This window comes from Littorina saxatilis, linkage group LG9 (genome assembly GCF_037325665.1).
Source record: "Littorina saxatilis isolate snail1 linkage group LG9, US_GU_Lsax_2.0, whole genome shotgun sequence".
Classification (NCBI taxonomy): Eukaryota; Metazoa; Mollusca; class Gastropoda; order Littorinimorpha; family Littorinidae; genus Littorina; species Littorina saxatilis.
Genome location: NC_090253.1, coordinates 6,251,535 through 6,274,581, shown reverse-complemented (window position 1 = coordinate 6,274,581; position 23,047 = coordinate 6,251,535). Strand labels below are relative to the sequence as shown.

Here is a 23,047-nt window from a genome sequence, read left to right as displayed (position 1 = left end):
GTGTTCGCATATATATCTCAAGAATGAACGGACCGATCGTCACCAAACTTGGTGAACACGTTCTCTACATTCCTGAGACGGTCCTTACAAAAATTGGGACCAGTGAAACACACGGTTAGGGAGTTATTGCTGGATTAAGATTCTACAAGGACTTATAGAGGGACATATTAATGGTCAAAGGGAAATAACCTTCTCAGTTGGTGGCAGTGAGAATGGTTATTTCCCTTTGACCAACGGGGGTGTTTTTCCTACCTCGGAGGAATTTCTTGTAAAGGTTTGGGATTGAACTATGGGGTGTGTCTGGTGGGTTAGAGATGGAGATATTTTTCCGCTCGCCGCCGGGGATCAAATTACGTGTAGACCTGCTATGCCCGCTTCAGTCATTCCCCTCCTTAGTGTGCACGCCAAAGCGCACGAAGAACAAATATGCACTGAGAGATTGTGTAATCCATCTCAGCGGTATAGGTGGATTATAAAAACTGGAAAATACACAACATCCATCCCCGCCAAAAAATGGAGCGTACGTGTGAGTGCTTGTTAAATAATTCGGGGAAATTAAGAGACCGCAGTCATGTCCAAGCCTTTATCTTGCCCCGTGGGGTATTACGGCCCATTAGCAAATGGCAAGTGCAAAACTGTCATTACAGAACGCGGCTTCACTAAATGATCTGTACATTTTACAAGGGATAAGAGCATTTTAAAATGTTTCCCGTCGTGGACAGGGTGGGCCGCTTAAGTTATTTATTTCCATCCCCCCTTCCCCTTCCACTCCTCTTATTACACCCCCGGTATAGGGGTGTGTATAGGATTCGGTCCATGTGTTTACACCCCCGGTATAGGGGTGTGTATAGGATTCGGTCCATGTGTTTGTTTGTTTGTGTTCGCATATAGATCTCAAGAATGAACGGACCGATCGTCACCAAACTTGGTGAACAGGTTCTATACATTCCTGAGACGGTCCTTACAAAACTTGGGACCAGTCAAACACACGGTTAGGGAGTTATTGGTGTGTATAGGATTCGGTCGATGTGTTTGTTTGTTTGTTTGTGTTCGCATATAGATCTCAAGAATGAACGGACCGATCGTCACCAAACTTGGTGAACAGGTTCTATACATTCCTGAGACGGTCCTTACAAAAATTGGGACCAGTCAAACACACGGTTAGGGAGTTATTGGTGGATTAAAATTATACAAGGACTTATACAGGGACATCTTCATGGTCAAAGGGAAATAACCATTCTCACTCAGTCACTGCCACCAACTGAGAAGGTTATTTCCCTTTGACGGGGGTGTTTTTCCTACCTCGGAGGAATTTCTTGTTATAAATGTATTAAGGCATACGTTTAATTGTGACTGGTGTGTGTGTGTGTGTGTGTGTATATGTGTGTGTGTGTGTATGTGTATGTGTGTGTGTGTGTGTGTGTATATGTGTGTGTGTGTGTATGTGTGCATGCGTGCGTGCGTGAGTGCATGCGTGTGTGTGTGTGTGTGTGTGTTCGGCAGAATAATCGACAACTGAAAACGATTGTGGTCGCAAAACGTTTGCAGATGTCTTGTGCGCGTGTGCGAATTCCTGTTTGTTTACCGCTTTTTGTTTGTCTGTCTTTTTGGGGTATAGAAAGGGGGTGACGGTATGTGTGTGTATGTGCGTGTGTATGTGTGTGTGTGTGTGTGTGTGTGTGTGTGTGTGTGTGTGTGTGTGTGTGTGTGTGTGTGTGTGTGTGTGTGTGAGTACACATGCCATGTGAATGCCGCGAGAAACACCAAGAAAAAGGAAAAAGACACGAAAAGAAAGCTCCATTGGCTGACGAGCAAACAAAAGAAAACAGAAAGAAGCAAAAAGGTAGACTGACATAAATGTGAAGATACCAGCAATTATTATTATTATTATGGTGAGCTTATATAGCGCGAACCACAATTAACTATGCTCTCCGCGCTTTACATATTAATTTCTGCCATGTGAAATGGAATTTTTTACAGACAGACAGACAAACAAACATTTTTTACACACAATATATAACGCATTCACATCGACCAGCAAACCTCAAGCCTGTTAGGCGAGCATTCACCTTTCGCGGCCTTTATTCCAAGTCACACGGGTATTTGATGGACATTTTTATCTATGCCTATACAATTTTGCCAGGAAAGACCCTTTTGTCAATCGTGGGATCTTTAACGTGCACACCCCAATATAGTGTACACGAAGGGACCTCGGTTTTTCGTCTCATCCGAAAGACTAGCACTTGAACCCACCATCTAGGTTAGGAAAGGGGGGAGAAAATAGCGGCCTGACCCAGGGTCGAACACGCAACCTCTCGATTCCGAGCGCAAGTGCGTTACCACTCGGCCACCCAGTCCCAATTCACATACAGAGAGAGAGAGAGAGAGAGAGAGAGAGAGAGAGAGAGAGAGAGAGAGAGAGAGAGAGAGAGAGAGAGAGAGAGAGAGAGAGAGAGAGAAGAGAGAGAAGAGAGAGAGAGAGAGAGAGAGAGAGAGGGAGAGGAGGGAGAGAGGAGAGAGAGAAGGGGGGGGGGGGGGACAGACGGACAGACAGAGGATCATACCAAAATGAAGTACTAAACACGTTATTGTCACAGTACACATAGCACAAAATGCAAAATGTTAAAATTCAAGTTTGTATTCAAACTTCAAATTGATTTTTTCATGGACACATGATTTCACAGAATCTGAAATATACAGTTCTAGTTCATGGCATTAAAACTCATTTCGTCAAAGTAACTTTTTTTCACCAGCATGCACTGTCATCAAAATGTTCTTTATCTTTCTCGAAAAACCAAACAGACTCCACAAATATCATTATACACAAAGACGCGCAGGAAACACTGAGTCTGTCTAATCTGTTTTTAAAAATAATTTTCGCTACAAGAAAACAGACTGACAAAAACACCATTTTACATAGAAACTTAGAGGAAGCAAGAAGCAAATCAGTTCATAAGAAAAGGCACATCCTTGAACAAGACCGATACAAGGACAAAACAGACAGGGCAATTGGGGGGGGGGGGGGGGGGAGAGGGAGAGAAGGAGGTGATTGGTGGTGCAGGGGGAGGGGGGGGGGACGGAATACTGACAAATATCTTGGACGAATGCAACAACCATATCCGCACAGAGAGGAAAAAAGGGCAAGAGGGTCTTGGGGAGAGGGGGACAGGGAGTGGTGGTAGCGGGGAGTGGAAGGGGGGGGGGGGTGAAAGAAATACTGACGATAACCTTGGACGGAGACACCAAAAAGGAGTACACAGATCGAGAAGTGGGGGGGGGGGGGGGGGGGGGGGGGGACGTCTATGAGGGGAGAATGTGTTTGACGACGTGAGCGGCCTCCACCACAGTTGGGATTTGAGGGCGTCGCACTCTGGGGTCTCCCACTGGAAAGTTCATCCTGAAAGACAACAACACAAGTCTTATTAGATATTCTTCTTCTTCTGCGTAATCTTGGGCTGAAACTCCCTTGTACACTCATGTTTTTGCACGAGTGGATTTTTTCGGAGGAAGCATGCTGGGTATTTTCGTGTTTCTATAACCCACCTATAACCCACTGAACTCAGATGTGGATTACAGGATCTTTTCCGTGTGCACTTGGTCTTGTGCTTGCATGTACACATGAAGGGGGATAAGACACTAGCAGGTCGGCACATAAGTTGACCTGGGAGATCGGAATAATCTCCACCTTAACCCATCAGGAGGGGCCGGGATTCAAACCCACAACCTTCCACTTTGGAGGCCCCCGTCTTACCGCAAAGCCATTGCCCCCGTCTTTATTAGATATAATACACACAACTCTGTCGTGGGCGGTAGTCACAAACCATAAGTCAATAATATAGCCACATTACTAAAAACGCAAGCATACAAGCAAAAAACCCAATATCTTCATTGATTTCAAAATGACAACAAACATACACTGTTGATGGAACAGACATGCAGATCATACAGTCATAAGGCCAAAAAAAAAAAAGTCTGTTTACGGTAACATAGGCCAACAAAATAGGGTCGGTAGGTCGAGATTTTTTATTTTTATTTTTCTTCCCCAAAAACCATATTTTTACGTTATTTTGCAAAAAAACCAAGATTTTTTTTATTTTTTTTAATTTTTTTTTAATTTTTTCCCCAAATGCCAAAAAAACGTCTAGGGTCGCGCGAAAAAAATAGGGTCGGTCGGGTTACCGTAAACAGACCTTTTTTTTTTTGCCTAACAAATAACCTATGCAGCTTACAAACAGGAAAAGAGACAGACAAATGAATCCCTTCTTAGCAGCCCTCCCTCCTCGCGACCTACACACATACAAACACTCTTTGCTCATACGTCCTCACCTCTCTTTCTCGATTTCAAGTCTGCGAGAACACATATTGAGTCACACGTTGACTAAAATGAAAACAAGTCGCATGAAGCTAAATTAGCAAATCTGTCCAACTCGAAGTATGAAATTAACATGCAGACGGCATTTATTTCACCAAAACATTATGGCTTTGTTTCCCCGCAGCCTTCAAAAAGAAAGCGCTGACACTTTCACGAAAAAAAGGTACAGAGAGTGACAAACCAGAATAGCACTGTAGCGTAAAGCACTTCACAGGAAAGCGCCCTTTTTCTGTGATCTTTTCAACTTTCTGAGCTTGTTTTCAATCCAAACATAACATATCTATATGTTTTTTGAATCAGGAAATGATAAGGAGTAAGATGAAATCCTTTTAGATCTATTACTGACATTTTAATTTTTATTAGAATTTTGCAATTTTTAATGACCAAATTCATTAATTAATTATTAAGCTTCCAAGTTGAAATGCAATACCATAGTCAAAGCTTCATCGACGATTGCTTGGCTAAAATTTCAATCAACTTGATTGAAAAATGAGGGTGTGGCAGTGCAGCCTCAACTTTCACAAAAAAATGGATATGATGTCATCAAAGTCATTTATAAAAAAAATTAAAAAAATCTGGGGATATTATTCTCAGGAACTCTCATGGGGGCACTAAGGAGCCTCTATCCACCTCAAGGATATAGACTCCAGGGTACGAATGTGTGCTTGGTGTGTGCGGGTAGTGGGGTATCAATAGGATGCCCTCCCTTGGACCACCCTAGTCTAGGGTTGTAGGCTGTGTCATGATGGTTGGTTGCATATAGCCTGTACCTGCTTGCTGCTCTGCCTGCGCTTGTCTGTGTTGTATGTGACGGCTGTTATGACATTAGCTGCAGTCTAAGCAAGGTATCCATTGTGGTGTAATCCCTCCGGACTAGATAAGTACTGCTTGTCTCAAGACCGACCTTACGCCTCCACGCTGGCAGCTCTGGAAACTGGGTAGCGCGAGCCCCCAGGCTAAGCAAGGCGGATCGGGGAGGAGGATCTGCCCCCATGACGTGCGACATCCAGGCCCCTCCAGGGTGTGGATACGCCCTGGTGTCCACGAACAGACCACCCAGCTATGGGCAAATAGCACCTTCAGGGCATCCCAACGGTGGAACAGGCGGATGAGGAAGAGAATTCCCAACGGCTGTGAAGGCGGAGGAGGATGTCCTACTGAGTAGACCAGACTCAGTTTGTAGCCATGGCAGGCAACTGGTCTAGGAGAAGCAAACTCCAAAGTCAAATCCCTGCACCGGCGGGATATCCGGGCCTCAACGGCAAGGCAGGCGGAAGAGGAGATGTATTTATTTACTTTTTCTCCCAACGGCTGCAATGGCGGACGAAGGCACTCCAGCTATGGGGAACTAGCCGGGCAGAATGGACTCGTCAGCCCAGTAAGGCAGCCATTCTTGGGGAGGGAGCAACCCGAGTAAAAGCTTCAACCGGGGTGGGATCCTCGGAGAAACAACCCCCCTTGTGCTCCCAGGGTAGGACATACGGGCCAGGAGCTAGGGGTGGGGTAACCCCTACAGAAAACCTAGAGGGCTGAAGACGGAGGTATGGAGCCTGCATGGCGCTTCTCGAACAAATCACTGTACCACGCATTATCTGCCATCGTGAGAAAGTGGCGAACGACAAGAAGAAGAAGGAACTCTCATGCAAAGTTTCATGAAGATCGGTCAAGTAGTTTTCTCTGAATCGCTCTATGCAAACACACACACTGACACAGAGACACACATACACCACCCAGACCCTCGTCTCGATTCCCCGTCCATGTTAAAACATTTAGTCAAAACTTGACAAAATGTAAAAAGAATTAAAAAGAAAAAAGGAAACGGCGGATGATTTCACTCATGCACTCACTTGACGTTGGTCTTGCTGTTGATGACGAAGAGCGGGTTGACCTGGGAGAGGATCTCATCATTGACGGAGATGCCGTCCAGATACTGCTTGAGGAGCGTCCTCAGCTGAGAGTTCTCGCCCGCCAGGGTCTGGCGCTCCTTGTCCAGGGCTAGTTTCTCTAGGAACACCTTGTTGTAGCGCTTCCAGAAGTTCTCCAGGGCTGTGTACTCATGCATCACCTGGTTGGAGAAGGAGAACATTCTTTAAACGTTTTGCTGCCTGTAGGACGTACGTCAGGACTTAATTGCTTTAACAGGCAACAAACCATTTTCATTTTAATTTCATTTCATTTTCATTACTTTATTGTCCCATCGCTGGGAAATTCGGGTCGCTTCCTCCCAGTGGAAAGCTAGCAGCAACGGAGTCGCGCTACCCAGGTGTCTGCGTGTTTAGGTGTATTCAGCCACCTGCACTTATGGCAGAATGACCAAGGTCTTTTACGTGCCATTGTGATGACACGGGGGTGGGACATGGCTTCCGTCTCTGGGTCTGCACATAAAGTTGACCCGTGTCCGTCCCGGCCCGAATTCGAACCTGCGACCTTCCGATCACAAGTCCAGTGCTCTACCATCTGAGCTACCGGACCATTCAATAAATAACATAGAAGAAGAACAACAATAAACAAACAATGTGTGCGTGTGTTCATTTACACATCAAGGGCATGTTGTAAGTTGTCAATTCAGGTATATACGGGTAGTGCTTTGTATGCAAATATTTACTGGCAGAGAACAGATTCAACAGAAAAATGCAACAAATTAAATTCAAACTTGATACCTAACTGGCTAAGTATCCTCTCATTAACTTGGATAACTAATACCTCACTCTCCTTCATGTGATTGTATTCATCATCACATCCATTGTTTGACTCGATCGAAGCACTCAATACTTTTCTTAGAAAACCACTGAGTCAACTCTCATGCCCATCTGAGTCATTCCTGTCACTGTCTAGATTTACCCTTCCTTTGTAGTCGAGGACCTTCCATTACACTAATGCTCTGGTTCATTTTTATTTTCTCACTTGCAGACTGTTGCCATGGCTATGACAAGAAACTTACTGCTGCCAGAAGATATGATGGAGGTACCAGACTTTGCCAAGGTTGTGACACCACCCTCAGGCAAATCTTAGATACCGCTAATAATTATGCTACACATAGCATGTAATCAGCACACTGTGCGTGTGGCACATGCTAAACATCAGTGCAAATTTGGAACTATAGACTCAGAACTTGGACAAAATCAATGCACTAGAAAGTTGCTACATAAGTCTGGTATATTAGGAGTATGTGCCACAAAAGTTTCAATTTGGCACTTTCGTGGCATATTATAAGATGTTTGGTGGCTTGTTGACAGACCAGCTTTTTTGTTGGTCCAAGGGGACCATATCGTCTTTTGTTTCATCTTTATCGACCAAGGCCGAAGGCCGCGGTTGATAAATATGAGACAAAAGGCGATATGCTCCCCGAGGACCAACAACAAAGTGCTGGTCTGACAACAAGCTACCAAACATCGTTTTTGTCATCATTTTGGTTGTGCAACAAAATGCACAATAACCCACAGGGAGACGAATTTTTAGAATCCAACTCCGGGCCACAAAGCATCGTCACAGTAGCACGAGATAACACGTCAAACTTGTATGTGACGTCAAACGTAGCTTGTTGACGCTTTTCTTCCAGTCTGAAAATGTACAGAGCTGCGATCATACCTGTGAATTCAGTAAATGTTGAGCATATTTCTTTTCTTTTAAGTGTTTATGACTTTTCGTTGTGGATTTTGCGATTACAGAGATAAGTTGCAAATTGACCATGAGTCGCCTCGGTAATTATCAACATTGATTGGGTCTTTGAGAGTGAATGCTTACAATCGTTGTCCTCGGAAACACAAATCCAAAGCCACGATGGTTCCACACATCAAACAATCAGCCTGATTGGCTTTTACTTTGACAAGCCACGTTTCACATGAAAGCTCAAACCCATTCACCACCTCGAGTTATTGCATGGGGAACATGAGATTTATTTACCAGGTGTTTGTGAATGAAAACTCGTGAAAATGATGACAAAGAAACTTACCGCTACCAGAGGTTCCGACGGAGGGTCCAGAAATACGACTTCCACATCATCCTGTTCCTCCTTGGTGAGCGACGAAGCGTAAAACGGCAACACCTTCTCCTCCTCCGTCTCCAGTTTACGACCCATCTCTGCCAGGCGCAGGATTTGCTCCCCCTGTCAACATTTCATATTTAGCTGAAAACAAATCTGGACATTCAGGGGTCGCATTTTACAAAATGTTTGCCCACCTGACGCATTGGAAAACTTAAAAAAAAAAAAAATTTTTTTATTTTACATGCGACACATTTTGTATATATATGCCTCTATTTTTCAAATGCAGATCATACATGGAAAATACCCTTGGCTTTCAGAAATATGAGATACATATTACCTACTGTTCAGTGATTATTTTGTCTCTTGCATAAAAGGTTGTTCCGGCATACAAAATTCAGCACGCAAACTATTGCTCCATGGCAGATTTGTTCTACCTCGATCATTGCATGCACATGCCTTGCACATTCTTTTAATCTATTTGTTATTAAAGCTATAATTCGATCTGGGTTGTCTTCTCTTCTTCTTCGTTCATGGGGTTTATTTATTTATTTCTTTATTTGGTCTTTAACGTCGTTTTCAACCACGAAGGTTATATCGCGACGAGGGAAAGGGGGGAGATGGGATAAGGGAAAGGGGGAGATGGGATAGAGCCACTTGTTAAGTGTTTCTTGTTCACAAAAGCACTAATCAAAAAATTGCTCCAGGGGCTTGCAACGTAGTACAATATATGACCTTACTGGGAGAATGCAAGTTTCCAGTACAAAGGACTAAACATTTCTTACATACTGCTTGACTAAAATCTTTACAAACATTGACTATATTCTATACAAGATAGAACCACTTAACAAGGGTAATAAGTGAAGAATTTAATGGGTGAGAAAAGGAAACTAAAAGGACTTTGGGGAGGCAGAAATAGAGAAGAAACAAGAAAAAGATCCTAATTAGGTTCACGGAATCGAGAGTGATGCGACCTTCTCTCAGAAGTTAGTAGAGAAGGCTCCCCCATCCACCACCCGGGGGACGCGCCTCTACGCCAATTAGGGGCGCGAGGGTTCATGGGGTGAAACTCTTAAACCTTCACTCATTTTTTTTGCACGAGTGGATTTTTACGTGTATGACCGTTTTTACCCAGCCATTCAGGCAGCATACACTGATTTCGGGAGACGATCTCTGTTCATTCTATATCCTTGACCTTCCCACCTTTTCTTTCTGTCGCTTGATCTCCTTGATTGCAGCACGGCTTTCCAGCGTCAGCTTCGTCAGTTTTTCGCGCTCACAGTCGCGGATCTTGTTCATCTGGGCCTTCAGTTCCTGGAAGTGAGCCTGCATCCTTTCTCGCTCCTGCACAGAAATAAATGGCGATATTATTCAAATAATTCAAAACACATTTCTAGTGAGCGAGCATCAATTCTCATCTCTGCACATAAATAAATTTACAATATTATTCAAATAAATAATTCAAAACGCATTAATTTCTAGTGAGCGAGCATCAATTCTAATCTCTGCACAGAAATAAATTTACAATATTATTCAAATAAATAATTCATAACACATTTCTAGTGAGCGAGCATCAATTCCCATCTGACTGCACAGAAATAAATTTACAATATTTATTCAAATAAATAATTCAAAACACATTTCTTGTGAGCGAGCATCAATTCTCATCTCTGCACAGAAATAAATTTACAATATTATTCAAATAAATAATTCAAAACGCATTAATTTCTAGTGAGCGAGCATCAATTCTAATCTCTGCACAGAAATAAATTTACAATATTATTCAAATAAATAATTCAAAACGCATTTCTAGTGAGCGAGCATCAATTCTCATCTCTGCACAGAAATAAATTTACAATATTATTCAAATAAATAATTCAAAACACATTTCTTGTGAGCGAGCATCAATTCTTATCTCTGCACAGAAATAAATTTACAATATTATTCAAATAAATAATTCAAAACGCATTAATTTCTAGTGAGCGAGCATCAATTCTAATCTCTGCACAGAAATAAATTTACAATATTATTCAAATAAATAATTCAAAACGCATTTCCAGTGAGCGAGCATCAATTCTCATCTCTCATTCTCTGCACAGAAATAAATTTACAATATTATTCAAATAAATAATTCAAAACGCATTAATTTCTAGCAGGGACCTATATTTAGATATGAGCGAGCATCAATTCTAATCTCTGCACAGAAATAAATTTACAATATTATTCAAATAAATAATTCAAAACACATTTCCAGTGAGCGAGCATCAATTCTTTCCTCTGCACAGAAATAAATTTACAATATTATTCAAATAAATAATTCAAAACACATTTCCAGTGAGCGAGCATCAATTCTTTCCTCTGCACAGCTACAGGGGAATCCCCCCTTTCGACACCTCCACACATCTGACAAAATCAGGTCTTAACAAGTCGCGTAAGGCGAAAATACAACATTTAGTCAAGCTAGGTTAGGAAAGGGGGGGGGGAAATTGCTAACGCCCTGACCCAGGGTTTGAACTTGCAATCTCTTGCTTCTGAGCGCAAGTGCGTTACCACTCGGCCACCCAGTCCACGCACATGCACAATACGCATGCACACACACAACATTCATAGGAATAACATATATCCTTTTGCTTTGTCCCATCACTAGGACATTTGTGTTGCTGTGTCCCAGATCGAGCTAGCAGCCACAGAGTTGCCCTACCCAGGTTTTTGCATAGGTGTAATCAGCCACGCACGATTTTTGCAGAAAGAATTAAGTCTTTAACGTGCCACAGTGGTGACATATGGGTTCAACACGAAAACTTTCTCTGAGTCTGCATATAAAGCTGACCCATGTCTGTCTTGGCTTGGATTTGAACCTATGACCCACAGATCACAAGTCAGACGTTCTACCAACTGAGCATCCAGGCCCCCCCATAACATAAGACTGGGAATTACCAACCTCCTTCAAGTACTTGTTCCTTTCTTCGCATTCTTTAGTGTTGGATGCCATCTTTGCCTTGAGCTGTGCAATTTGGTCCTAGAAACAGACATTTCTCATGCAGTGACCAACAGAAAGTTCTCAGTAACAATTTCTTCTCCAATATGGAGCAGTGTTAGTATGAATAATAATAATAATAATAAATGAGCATTTACATAGCGCAACATCATAACTTTACAATTATGCTCTTTGCGCTTGACACATTTAAAATTAAAACACAGTTATACAAGCATTTACATCTACATTCATAGTCGGCAACGCTTAATTAAAAGCATACACCATCAAACATACATTACAAAAGATTCTTCCACTAACTAAGTAATAAAAACATGAATAAAATAGGTAGTGAAAACAAGGAAATACCAGCTGAATACCCTTAATCAAACAGAACATGTTATCAACAATACTGAAAACAGCCCTAGATGTTTATAATATATACATTATCACTAAAACAACAAATACACTACATGTAGCCTACTGATGGACTGAGAAAATAAAATCAGGGGTTGTATTTCTTGAAGAGGTGCGTTTTAAGTGCTCGTTTGAATGCTTGGGGTGACTGAGAGTGGCGGATGTGAAAGGGGAGAGAATTCCATTGTGTGGGTGCGCAGAAAGTAAAAGTGCGTTGTCCGTATGAATGACAGTTTGACTCAGACTGTCAAATTTATTTATAAACACCAGGTCTTGCATGACTTCTCTAATGAAACACTTATACACTTTCAACTCAAAACTTAGGAATACTGTAGTAATTGTTAAAACATTTCTTACATTTAGTTGAAACAACTTGGGACCAATCTGCATCAGAAACAAACAACAGACAGAACAAAAAGTAAAATAAGAAAAGAGAAATGTTACTGTTTACTTCAGTTAAAATTCTTATTTTTATTCTGCATTCTGGACTTCAGTTGAAATTATGACTGCGTTTCTTGTTTTTCTTCCTTTTTTTGAAAAGAAACAATAGACAAAAAGAACAGATATAGAGATAGACAGTCAGGAAAAACAGACAGACAGAGAAAGACAGAGACAGAGACAGACAGACAGACACACACACACAAAATCCCCACTATACTCACAGATATTCTTTGAAGTTTTCGCATCTGTAGTTCAATCTCCTTAGCGCTCTTCTCATCCTTCAGCTTCAGAGCCTCGAACGCTGTTTTACGTTCCTCCGTTGTCTCGTTGTAGTTCTGCAACGCCTGTCGGAACTGCTGCCACAGTTCGTCAACCTTCATCTCCAGCTGAACACGCAGCGCATGCTTCTCCTCAAGGTTCTGTGCAAAAATGTTAATCAGAAAAATGATAATCGCAAAAATGTTCATTGTAAAAATGTTTATCGCAAATGTAACCAGTGAAGCTAGTGCCAGGGATGAGAATTCTCCTCGGATCCGAGGATTTTTTTAGAAAAGCTACACATTTCAGAGAAAACAACATTCTTCTTCCGAGAATACACGATCGAGAGAAAAAAAATTGAGGAACAAAAATCGGACGCGAGTAAGTGTGTTCAAATAAATTTCATTCAGTTAAAGGATTAAAATGAACGTTGGTTACTGGCAATACAAAACATGCATTAATTTCGGTCAGTTTTTTTTCATGTGTAAAATTCATAAAACATACTCCTAGAATGCGCCAGATTGCAAATATTTTAATGTAGATTTCAAACAAATTCTGGACCCCCCATAGTTTTCAGAGATTTTTCTTTAAATCAATCCCATGCCTGTAGTGCATGAAACACTCACGTTTGGAGGCAAAGGAGTGATTTTGGGAAAAATAAATAGCCCTAAGAAAACTGCTACATGAATGTGAAGGCGAACATTTGCAAGAGTATATTATACCAGCTGGGTGAAAACAGCCAAACCCTATCACAAACAGCTCTCCACATCTCACGGATATGTTGTCTCTATCGATATAGCTCAAGCATGCAGGTAATATAAGGTATGACCTCCACTACTGTACTTGCACAGAAACTTACAATTAACATGCTCTATCCCAAACCCTGACCTTATTCTTGATCTCGTCTCGCATGCTCTGGAAATCGACCTTGGCGTCGTTCTCCCGTTCCAGGAAATTTTGTTCCATGGCGAAAATAATGTCGGCGATGTCGTTCATCTCCTTGTTGTGCTGCTCGGTCAGCATGGCACGCTCCGTGTCGAACTCTTCGCGCACGATCTCCAGCTCCTCCGCACACTCTCGCTCCAGCGTCGCAAGGCGCTGCTTCTGAATGTCTGAGGAAGTGTTAAAAAAGATTAACATAAATACGGAGGATACGCCCCCCTCCCCCCTTCAGCACATAAAAGACCTCGTTCATTCTACCATAAGTGCTGATGGCTGTTACCACCTAAACACACATACACTTGTGTATCTCATCCAAAGTCGGGGTAAAACCCAGGTTAACCCCTCATAGCTTTGCCCTGAGGGTCTTAAAAGTGGGGTTCCACCAGGCCTGGACCTTAGCAGTCGCCCGACCGCCCGGGGCTGGTTCAAATCACATCGCTCGCCCGGTGGGTTCAAATTTCGCTGAAGAACAATCGTCAATCGAAACGGCCTGCGAACAAAGATCTCTCGCGGGCGATCTCAAAATCTGTCACTTCTCTACTGCCCACTCATCCCCCCCCTCCCCCACTTTGAGAAGGACTCAGGACTACCACCAATCAAGCCTAGACACTTTGGCTAGACAGCTACCCCCCTCCGCCTCACTTGACCGTGTCATCAACCCTCCAGTGCCACTAGCCGCTGGCGATTGCATCAGCAGTCAAAATAGCTACGCACCCCCCCATTCCCTCGATCCCCCCTCTCTGCGCTATTCACCTCTTTTTTTTGCTTCGCTAGCCAGTCCTTGAGAGACTTTCACATGTTGTGAAAGAAACAGTTTAATCCTCTCAGATAAAACTGGTCATTGACTCCCGGTAAGAAGGTCAGTGTCTCTAAACTGGGTCAGGCAGCTGTGTTCAGATTGCAAGTACCGGTCATTAACCCAGGTCTCAAGGCCAACCAGCTATTAATTAAAATGCATCTGTCTTTGATCTGACCGTCCATCCAGAGCAAACATATTTCCCCTCTGTTTTTTTCCTTAGATGTGTGAGCTATACACACTACCTGCACTGACCCAGTTTCTGTGAAATGTATAGGTCACTGACCGCAGGGAATCTCACTGAGATGGTTTTCTAAGATATGTTAACACCAGCTTTGCTGACCAACCTAGTACAAGTAGTGACAGTACTACTGCTGTCAACTATTTCCCTTCAACGATGGGGGGTCCTGATGTGGCCTATATGGTCCGCTGGACCCAAAAAGCAACAACTAACTAACTAACTAACTTCAACTAAGGAAGTAAAAAAAACCAATCTAATATATGTGATACAGATGAAAAGACAGAGCTTCAACAATAGGATAAGGGATGCAATAGTCCAGGCATATTAGAGAACAACGTTGAAGTGACAATGACTAGGTTTAAAATGTCCCTTATCAGAAAGTTCAACCTCATTCGTTTGATGTTTATTAAGCACATTTTCATATAAAGTTGGCGCTTCATACGGAAAAATGGCTTTGAAATTGACCCAAATCCTTCTTTGGGCTCTGTAAATGTCGTTTGGGGGTATGGTTGTAAAATGGTATCTACTGGTCACCCCAATGTATAAACTGAAAACTCTTTCTGCACCAGAACACGCAGAAAGGATTGTATCTGCCTGATGTCTGATGCTTTTCAAAATCCCCAACCACTAACACCTTCAAAACGGACTTTAACTGACACTGTTGTTTTTCCCTATATAATCCTTACTATTTTTCCGAGACGTCGTCGTGTTGTGTATTTAGCTTGTCACAACCTCATACATGGTCCTAAAAGTTAAAGTTGAAGAAAATACTAAAGATAAATGAAAAAGCTGACGCAGTGTCATTCGCACCGTGAATCCCCCCATGGGAACATACTAAAGTCTGGTTCCAAGTAGGCTCAATTTCCTTCTATTTCTTTGTATTTCTGCCTCGTAGGGGTAGGGGTGTTCAAACCAAAGGCACCTTTAAACCAAAATTCAAATCACACATCTTACAATACTAAGACACTCAGCAGTAAAAGGGTGTCTGCTGGTAAAAAATTCCAAACAATCCTAAAAGTACTTCACTACTAAAAGTGCTTTTAAAAAGAGCCGTTATTTTTCCCTCTATATTCAGTATTGTGTTTTCTGCAAACATGTAGTCTATTTAGATGGTTGTCGTGTGCACTTGAGTTGCTAAAGCGTTTTCAGTTGGGCATATGTCGAAAAGCAAAGAATTAGCCCTTTGAAAACCATCAGAACTGTCACACAAAAATAACATTTACCTATCTCACCAACTGACCAAACATAGGGCTTTTCCTTATGTATTATGTATTGTCGTGTTTTTTGTAGCATACTTGTGAAAACAGCCACCACTGTTGTAAATGATACTTTAAAGAGCATTATTTCATTTTTACAGTTGAAGGACAACCTGGACTGCCGTATATTACAGCTGTTTTACAATCAGCCAAAATTTTCTTAACAAACGTATGTTAAGAACAACTCCCATAGTGAAATTGAAGGAAAACAAATTGAAAATCCCCCTGCCATAGAGGAGCTAAATAATCAACAATAAACGACTGCATGGATAGCTTGATGCACGAATGCATTGCGGACATGTTTGTCTCCAACCAAGAGAAAGTTCCAAAAAATCCCTTTTGTGCTTCTTATTATACAGTGACGTCAAAGACAGCCTTTTCTGCTGTTCATACATTCAGGGGTTATGGTTACACTAAACGACGTAGTTGTAGCCATACTGCCATCCAGATTTATTTTTTCCTTGCGAGCAGTCACAGGGTGTTTGTGCTGTCTGCCAACCGTTAGATGACCCCGCCCAAGTCTGTTAAGGGACCGTTTGACCGTTATAGAACGCGTCTTTTTGATTTTTTGGCACAGTTGGAAACGGTTGATTTTTATCCCTACCATTGTTTCCAAACATTATATAGGAATGTTTTGTGAACAACGGATAATAGCCGCTACTCGCATGTGTAGCAAAAGTGAGCGTACATACTCACCCTGGTCGTCCAGCCGTTGTCCGTTGCCCGTCTTTATCTGTCTGTACTGAACATTACCTTTGGATATTTCTCCAACGCTATGAAGTGAAGAAACACCAAATGTTGCAAAATGTTGTATGACCCCAAGAGCTCAAAAAAGATACTTGAGAACCTTGACCTTACCTTAAGGTCAAGGTCACAGGGAGAATGAATGTGGTCTAAAAACTGCAAAATTTCACATTGTGCCAGTTTTCTGGAAAACAAATTAAAAACAGCGGGCTTAGTTTTGTATGGTATACAAGAAAAAGAAAGCCTTATCTTCTGATACCATTTTGGTTGACCTCGCTTCAATGTCAAGGTCAGAGGAGCCCTTCAAAGTTGAATTGTAGACATATTTTGATGTGAGCTTGCCCCTTTAACTTTACTATGGACGATATCTCTTACAAACTTAAACACTGAGTGGGGCGTTTGTTAGAATTTCATAGTGAGCCACATCTGGTCACATATCGTTAGGGTCAAGGTCACATTGACCCCTATGAAAAATGTGACCAAGCCGGGTAAAGAAATCCATGTCTCTTGGTAAAAAATCTTAACAAAGCAAAGCCCATGCGACTCTCATGCTTGACCTTTGTCTTAAAGTGACCTTGACCTTCAGGTGACCTTGAAGGTGAAGGTCTAACAACTGAAGCTGGCAAGGACATTGTACACTATTAGAACTGGTTTACAGATTTTTCCTACCAAATTACACATGACCTTTGGCCAAGGTCAAGATCATCAAAGGTCACACATCACAAGGCTATCAATTCAAGACATAGGAAGCATAAACATACTTATTGGCACTTTCTACAAAGAGACATTGTCACTTTTAGTGATTCAATTGCCCGTTTCAGTCACATTTCATAAGGGGCAAAGTGACCTTGACCTTGATGATATGTGACTAAATGTGGCTCAATATCAGTATATAACATGTGCCCCACACAATTATGAAGTTTGAAAGATTTTTTTCATAGTTCAGGGTCAAGGTCACTTCAAAACATGTATACAATCCAACTTTGAAGGTCCCCTGTGACCTTGACCTTGAAGCAAGGTCAACCAAACTGGTATCAATAGATAGGGCTTGCTTTGACCTAAATAACACTTGTAGCTAAGGTCGTCATTCTCAATAACGTGGGAGAAAATTGTGAAAATGTGAAAATTTACTGTTTTTGAACAACATTATTTTATGTCCCCTGTGACCTTGACCTTGAAGCAAGTTGTGCGCAGTGAGTTGGTTTACGACATTCACCCTTCGCTGTTATAGACAGGCACTTAGTAAAACCAAGTATACAGAGCTGGATCCTCTATAACCAAGGGGTACCGTAGAAGAAGGCAAAAGAGAAAAGGCATTTCAATGCAAGAAAGCGTTAGGCCCGTAGGACTTGTCTTACAGCTGGTTCATAAAATATACATTGAAACATGCTAACTGTATCCTTTACATGACTTTCACCTTTATGTGACCTCGAAATTCAAGGTCAAACAATTGAAACTGTCAATAGCATCATTCGATACAAATTGTTTTACACATTTCTCTTACGAAAATACATATGACCTTGACCCAAAGTCAAGGGCCAAGGTCACTGAACATAAGACCAGTAATTCAACATAATTATACAAAGGATAATGGTGCTTTTTAACACTTTTTATCAAGACACATGGTCACTTTTAAATAGTGATTTCTTTACCCGTCTTGGTCACATTTTTGATAGGGGTCAATGTGACCTTGACACTGACGACATGTGGCCAGATGTGGATCACTATGAAATTCTAACAAAGGCCCACTCAGTGTTTAAGTTTGTAAGAGATATCATCCATAGTAAAGTTAAAGGGGCAAGCTCACATCAAAATATGTCTACAATTCAACTTTGAAGGGCTCCTCTGACCTTGACATTGAAGCGAGGTCAACCAAAATGGTATCAGAAGATAAGGCTTTCTTTTTCTTGTATACGATACAAAACTAAGCCCGCTGTTTTTAATTTGTTTTCCAGAAAACTGGCACAATGTGAAATTTTGCAGTTTTTATACCACATTCATTCTCCCTGTGACCTTGACCTTAAGGTAAGGTCAAGGTTCTCAAGTATCTTTTTTGAGCTCTTGGGGTCATACAACATTTTGCAACATTTGGTGTTTCTTCACTTCATAGCGTTGGAGAAATATCCAAAGGTAATGTTCAGTACAGACAGATAAAGACGGGCAACGGACAACGGCTGGACGACCAGGGTGAGTATGTACGCTCACTTTTGCTACACATGCGAGTAGCGGCTATTATCCGTTGTTCACAAAACATTCCTATATAATGTTTGGAAACAATGGTAGGGATAAAAATCAACCGTTTCCAACTGTGCCAAAAAATCAAAAAGACGCGTTCTATAACGGTCAAACGGTCCCTTAACAGACTTGGGCGGGGTCATCTAACGGTTGGCAGACAGCACAAACACCCTGTGACTGCTCGCAAGGAAAAAATAAATCTGGATGGCAGTATGGCTACAACTACGTCGTTTAGTGTAACCATAACCCCTGAATGTATGAACAGCAGAAAAGGCTGTCTTTGACGTCACTGTATAATAAGAAGCACAAAAGGGATTTTTTGGAACTTTCTCTTGGTTGGAGACAAACATGTCCGCAATGCATTCGTGCATCAAGCTATCCATGCAGTCGTTTATTGTTGATTCTTTAGCTCCTCTATGGCAGGGGGATTTTCAATTTGTTTTCCTTCAATTTCACTATGGGAGTTGTTCTTAACATACGTTTGTTAAGAAAATTTTGGCTGATTGTAAAACAGCTGTAATATACGGCAGTCCAGGTTGTCCTTCAACTGTAAAAATGAAATAATGCTCTTTAAAGTATCATTTACAACAGTGGTGGCTGTTTTCACAAGTATGCTACAAAAAACACGACAATACATAATACATAAGGAAAAGCCCTATGTTTGGTCAGTTGGTGAGATAGGTAAATGTTATTTTTGTGTGACAGTTCTGATGGTTTTCAAAGGGCTAATTCTTTGCTTTTCGACATATGCCCAACTGAAAACGCTTTAGCAACTCAAGTGCACGCGACAACCATCTAAATAGACTACATGTTCGCAGAAAACACAATACTGAATATAGAGGGAAAAATAACGGCTCTTTTTAAAAGCACTTTTAGTAGTGAAGTACTTTTAGGATTGTTTGGAATTTTTTACCAGCAGACACCCTTTTACTGCTGAGTGTCTTAGTATTGTAAGATGTGTGATTTGAATTTTGGTTTAAAGGTGCCTTTGGTTTGAACACCCCTACCCCTACGAGGCAGAAATACAAAGAAATAGAAGGAAATTGAGCCTATTTGGAACCAGACTTTAGTATGTTCCCATGGGGGGATTCATGGTGCGAATGACACTGCGTCAGCTTTTTCATTTATCTTTAGTATTTTCTTCAACTTTAACTTTTAGGACCATGTATGAGGTTGTGGCAAGCTAAATACACAACACGACGACGTCTCGGAAAAATAGTAAGGATTATATAGGGAAAAACAACAGTGTCAGTTAAAGTCCGTTTTGAAGGTGTTAGTGGTTGGGGATTTTGAAAAGCATCAGACATCAGGCAGATACAATCCTTTCTGCGTGTTCTGGTGCAGAAATAGTTTTCAGTTTATACATTGGGGTGACCAGTAGATACCATTTTACAACCATACCCCCAAACGACATTTACAGAGCCCAAAGAAGGATTTGGGTCAATTTCAAAGCCATTTTTCCGTATGAAGCGCCAACTTTATATGAAAATGTGCTTAATAAACATCAAACGAATGAGGTTGAACTTTCTGATAAGGGACATTTTAAACCTAGTCATTGTCACTTCAACGTTCCCTTCACTAAAGTGGCTAAGATGCCTGGACTACAACTCTGCAACTCTTCTGAATCAAAAACATAAAGATCACCTGAAAACAATTCTAGGATTTTACACTTTTTTTCACACAACAAAAAACATAATTAAAAAAACCACATTTTTCTGATTTACTTTTTTTTTTAATTTAAAAGTGTGTGTACGTGTGTGTGTGTGTTTATGTGGTAAGTAAAGTTCCATAGTAAATTACTTTGTAAATGGTGTGGTAGGGGGTACATAAAGGGGGTAACTTTCAGTGAGGTTTATTGTGTGATTGTGTGACAGGGTGTGAATGAGGTTTTGTTTTCTTGTTTCTTTGTGGCGGCTTTTATTTTTAATTCTAAAACAAGGTTAATTATCATTATATTAAAACATAACATTTTTGTCATAAAGTCTTGTGTGTGTTTGTGGTAGTTATTAATAGTGCAAATCCACATGTATGCATTATAAGTATGAATGTAAATTTTTTGTGTATGTGCTTAGTACGCGACGAGTCCCTGAGGTGGTTGTAAGTAATCCGGGCTGGTTGGGGGCCGGTTGGTATTTTGGGGGGGCCGGTTCAAATTTTGACTTACCGGCCCCCCTGGCCGGAAGCAAAAAAAGTTAAGGTACACCCCTGTTCCACTGTAGTAAAGATAATAATTACATTACATTTATGCTTTCCTACAACACTCCTCATTACTAAGACTCTCCTGATTACTCAATTGAGTCAAAATGTATATAAACATAGAAAAAAATGAATAATTAAGGTAGTTAATGTCTTAAAGATGACTTCAGAATAAAACAAATGGCAAAAGAAAAGTAACATATTTGCGAACATACCAATGAGGTAGTCAATGTTCTGAAGATGACTGCGGAATCCCATTGAGTATTGCTCTTCCGCCTCGCCCAGGTCCTTCGTCAAGGACTTGATAACAGCATCCTTGCGGTCAATAACACGCTCGAAGGTCTGACTCAGGATCTCAATGTCCTTCTTCAGTTCACGCGACTTTGACTCGCGCATGATGTTACGCCACTGGTGGTTCAGTTTGTTCTGGTTGAAATGCGTTGCACGCTCTTCCTTGTTCAGTTTGTCCTGAAAAAGTGAAAGAAATCGCTCAGTATGTGAAATGATGCAAAGAAACGGCAGGCTAGTAGTACCACAAGTACTGCACATCTGAAGACATTAATTTAATTCGATACATTTGGTTGGCTTGAAAGAAATATCAATAAATAGGATCTTTCTTGTCTTAGCTTGATAACAACAAATTTTCACATAGGTATTTCTGTTTTCTTTTTCAGTGTAACCACACGCACACTCACACACACCTTCCCGGGCTGAGAGAAAAGAAAGAGAGGCTCTTCAACAAAAACAGAAGAAAAAAACTCGCTCTGTTGTGATCTATTGAAGCCGACTCGCTCTTACCTTGTGGGAGACTAGAGGGAGGCAAAGTGAGGGAAAAAGAGAAATAAAGATAGACATAGAGACCAAGACAGAAAGAAAAAGACAGAGACAGAAAGAGACACACAGACAGAGAGAAACAGAAGGTTAGGTCACTGTTTATAAATCTTTATCATTAAATACAGGCATTCACAAATCTAGAAATACACACCCAAATCCAAATGAAAAAAAAAATCAATGTTACCTTCAAGAACTGTGACAACATGTCTTCCTTTTTCTTCCTCATCTCTTCTTCCGCCAGACGCTTCTGCTCCTCATAGGCGATCTTCTCCTCCTCTGTCATCTTCGACAGCTTCCCCGACTTCTTCTTTTTTGCCGGCATCTTGGCGGCTTTTCAGAAAGCAATCTCAAAAAAGCAAAAACCTGGCGGGATAAACAAAACGTATATGAAGGTTATGAATATTAATTCATGATTGCATGTCATCTTATACCTTGTATATCAACAACAAAAAAGGACACTTTTTCAGAACAAGAACGTTCAATGGTAAGATAGAACAGTAGACTGGCCGAGTTTGGAACTTAATTCTGTCAACAGCTAACATATCTAAACTCAGCAAAATGCATGTATAACCATTTTGCAAAAGAAAAGTCTCTGCTGTTTTTTAACACGCACAAAAAACAAAACAACAACAATTGGGAGAAAAAAACACACAACTAACATTAACAAATACTTTTCAAGAGAAAATAAAATAAAACTGTTATTAGCAACTCTTGACAGTAATGCATGGAAGTTTGAGAGTGAGTAAACTCTGTGTGTGTGCGTGTGAGTGTGTGTGTGTGTGTGCTCATAGTGACAATTAATCAACATATTCATAGATGTTGAATAGATTGCAAAAGTAGCATGCAATACAGACTAAATCCTCCCAAAGAGACAACAAGGGGACTCCGTAAAAAGCCATGAGCCCTAGGCTATATGACAATCCCTATTACTACTACTTTTCAGAGCTAACTCTTCATCTACTGATTCATCATTGTTATTTTCAAAACAAAATCGACAGGTAGTCTACTAAAATTGCTTCGTGCTAAATGCAAACACGTCGGAACAGATCAGTGCTAGTAAGAAAACACAATATCTGGCTACAAGTAATATAATTTAGACGAGTTTAACCACGATCAAAATGATACAAACTAGCGCTGTGAGAGTAAAACACTTACAAAATTGAAAGTATGTCAGTCCTCGGCAGAGTAAATTCTCAAGCTGTAGCCATGACAGCACCGGAAGTAGTCGTAGTGAAAAGTTAACTCGACATGGTAGCGAATAAAAGCGTTTGAAGAATTAGACCATACTGCATTAAACACTTTTGATACCATTTCTATCAATGAATTATATAACGTTATGATAAAAGTATTCATACTGTC

The 23,047-nt window shown here is 41.0% G+C and overlaps 1 protein-coding gene across 1 annotated transcript; it reads right to left on the bottom strand.

Annotated features, from left to right (window-relative positions):
- Nucleotides 1-2,622: 2,622 nt before the first annotated feature.
- LOC138975146 (dynein regulatory complex subunit 2-like) lies at nt 2,623-22,945 on the bottom strand. The gene is made up of 10 exons (XM_070347807.1): nt 22,844-22,945; nt 21,873-22,051; nt 21,070-21,322; nt 13,333-13,556; nt 12,408-12,605; nt 11,296-11,373; nt 9,558-9,698; nt 8,325-8,477; nt 6,220-6,437; nt 2,623-3,397 (listed from the first exon to the last, which is right to left on the bottom strand). Exons 2-10 carry the CDS (start codon nt 22,008-22,010, stop codon nt 3,301-3,303), a joined length of 1,500 nt encoding a protein of 499 aa, XP_070203908.1. The 5' UTR covers nt 22,011-22,051; nt 22,844-22,945; the 3' UTR covers nt 2,623-3,300.
- Nucleotides 22,946-23,047: the final 102 nt, after the last annotated feature.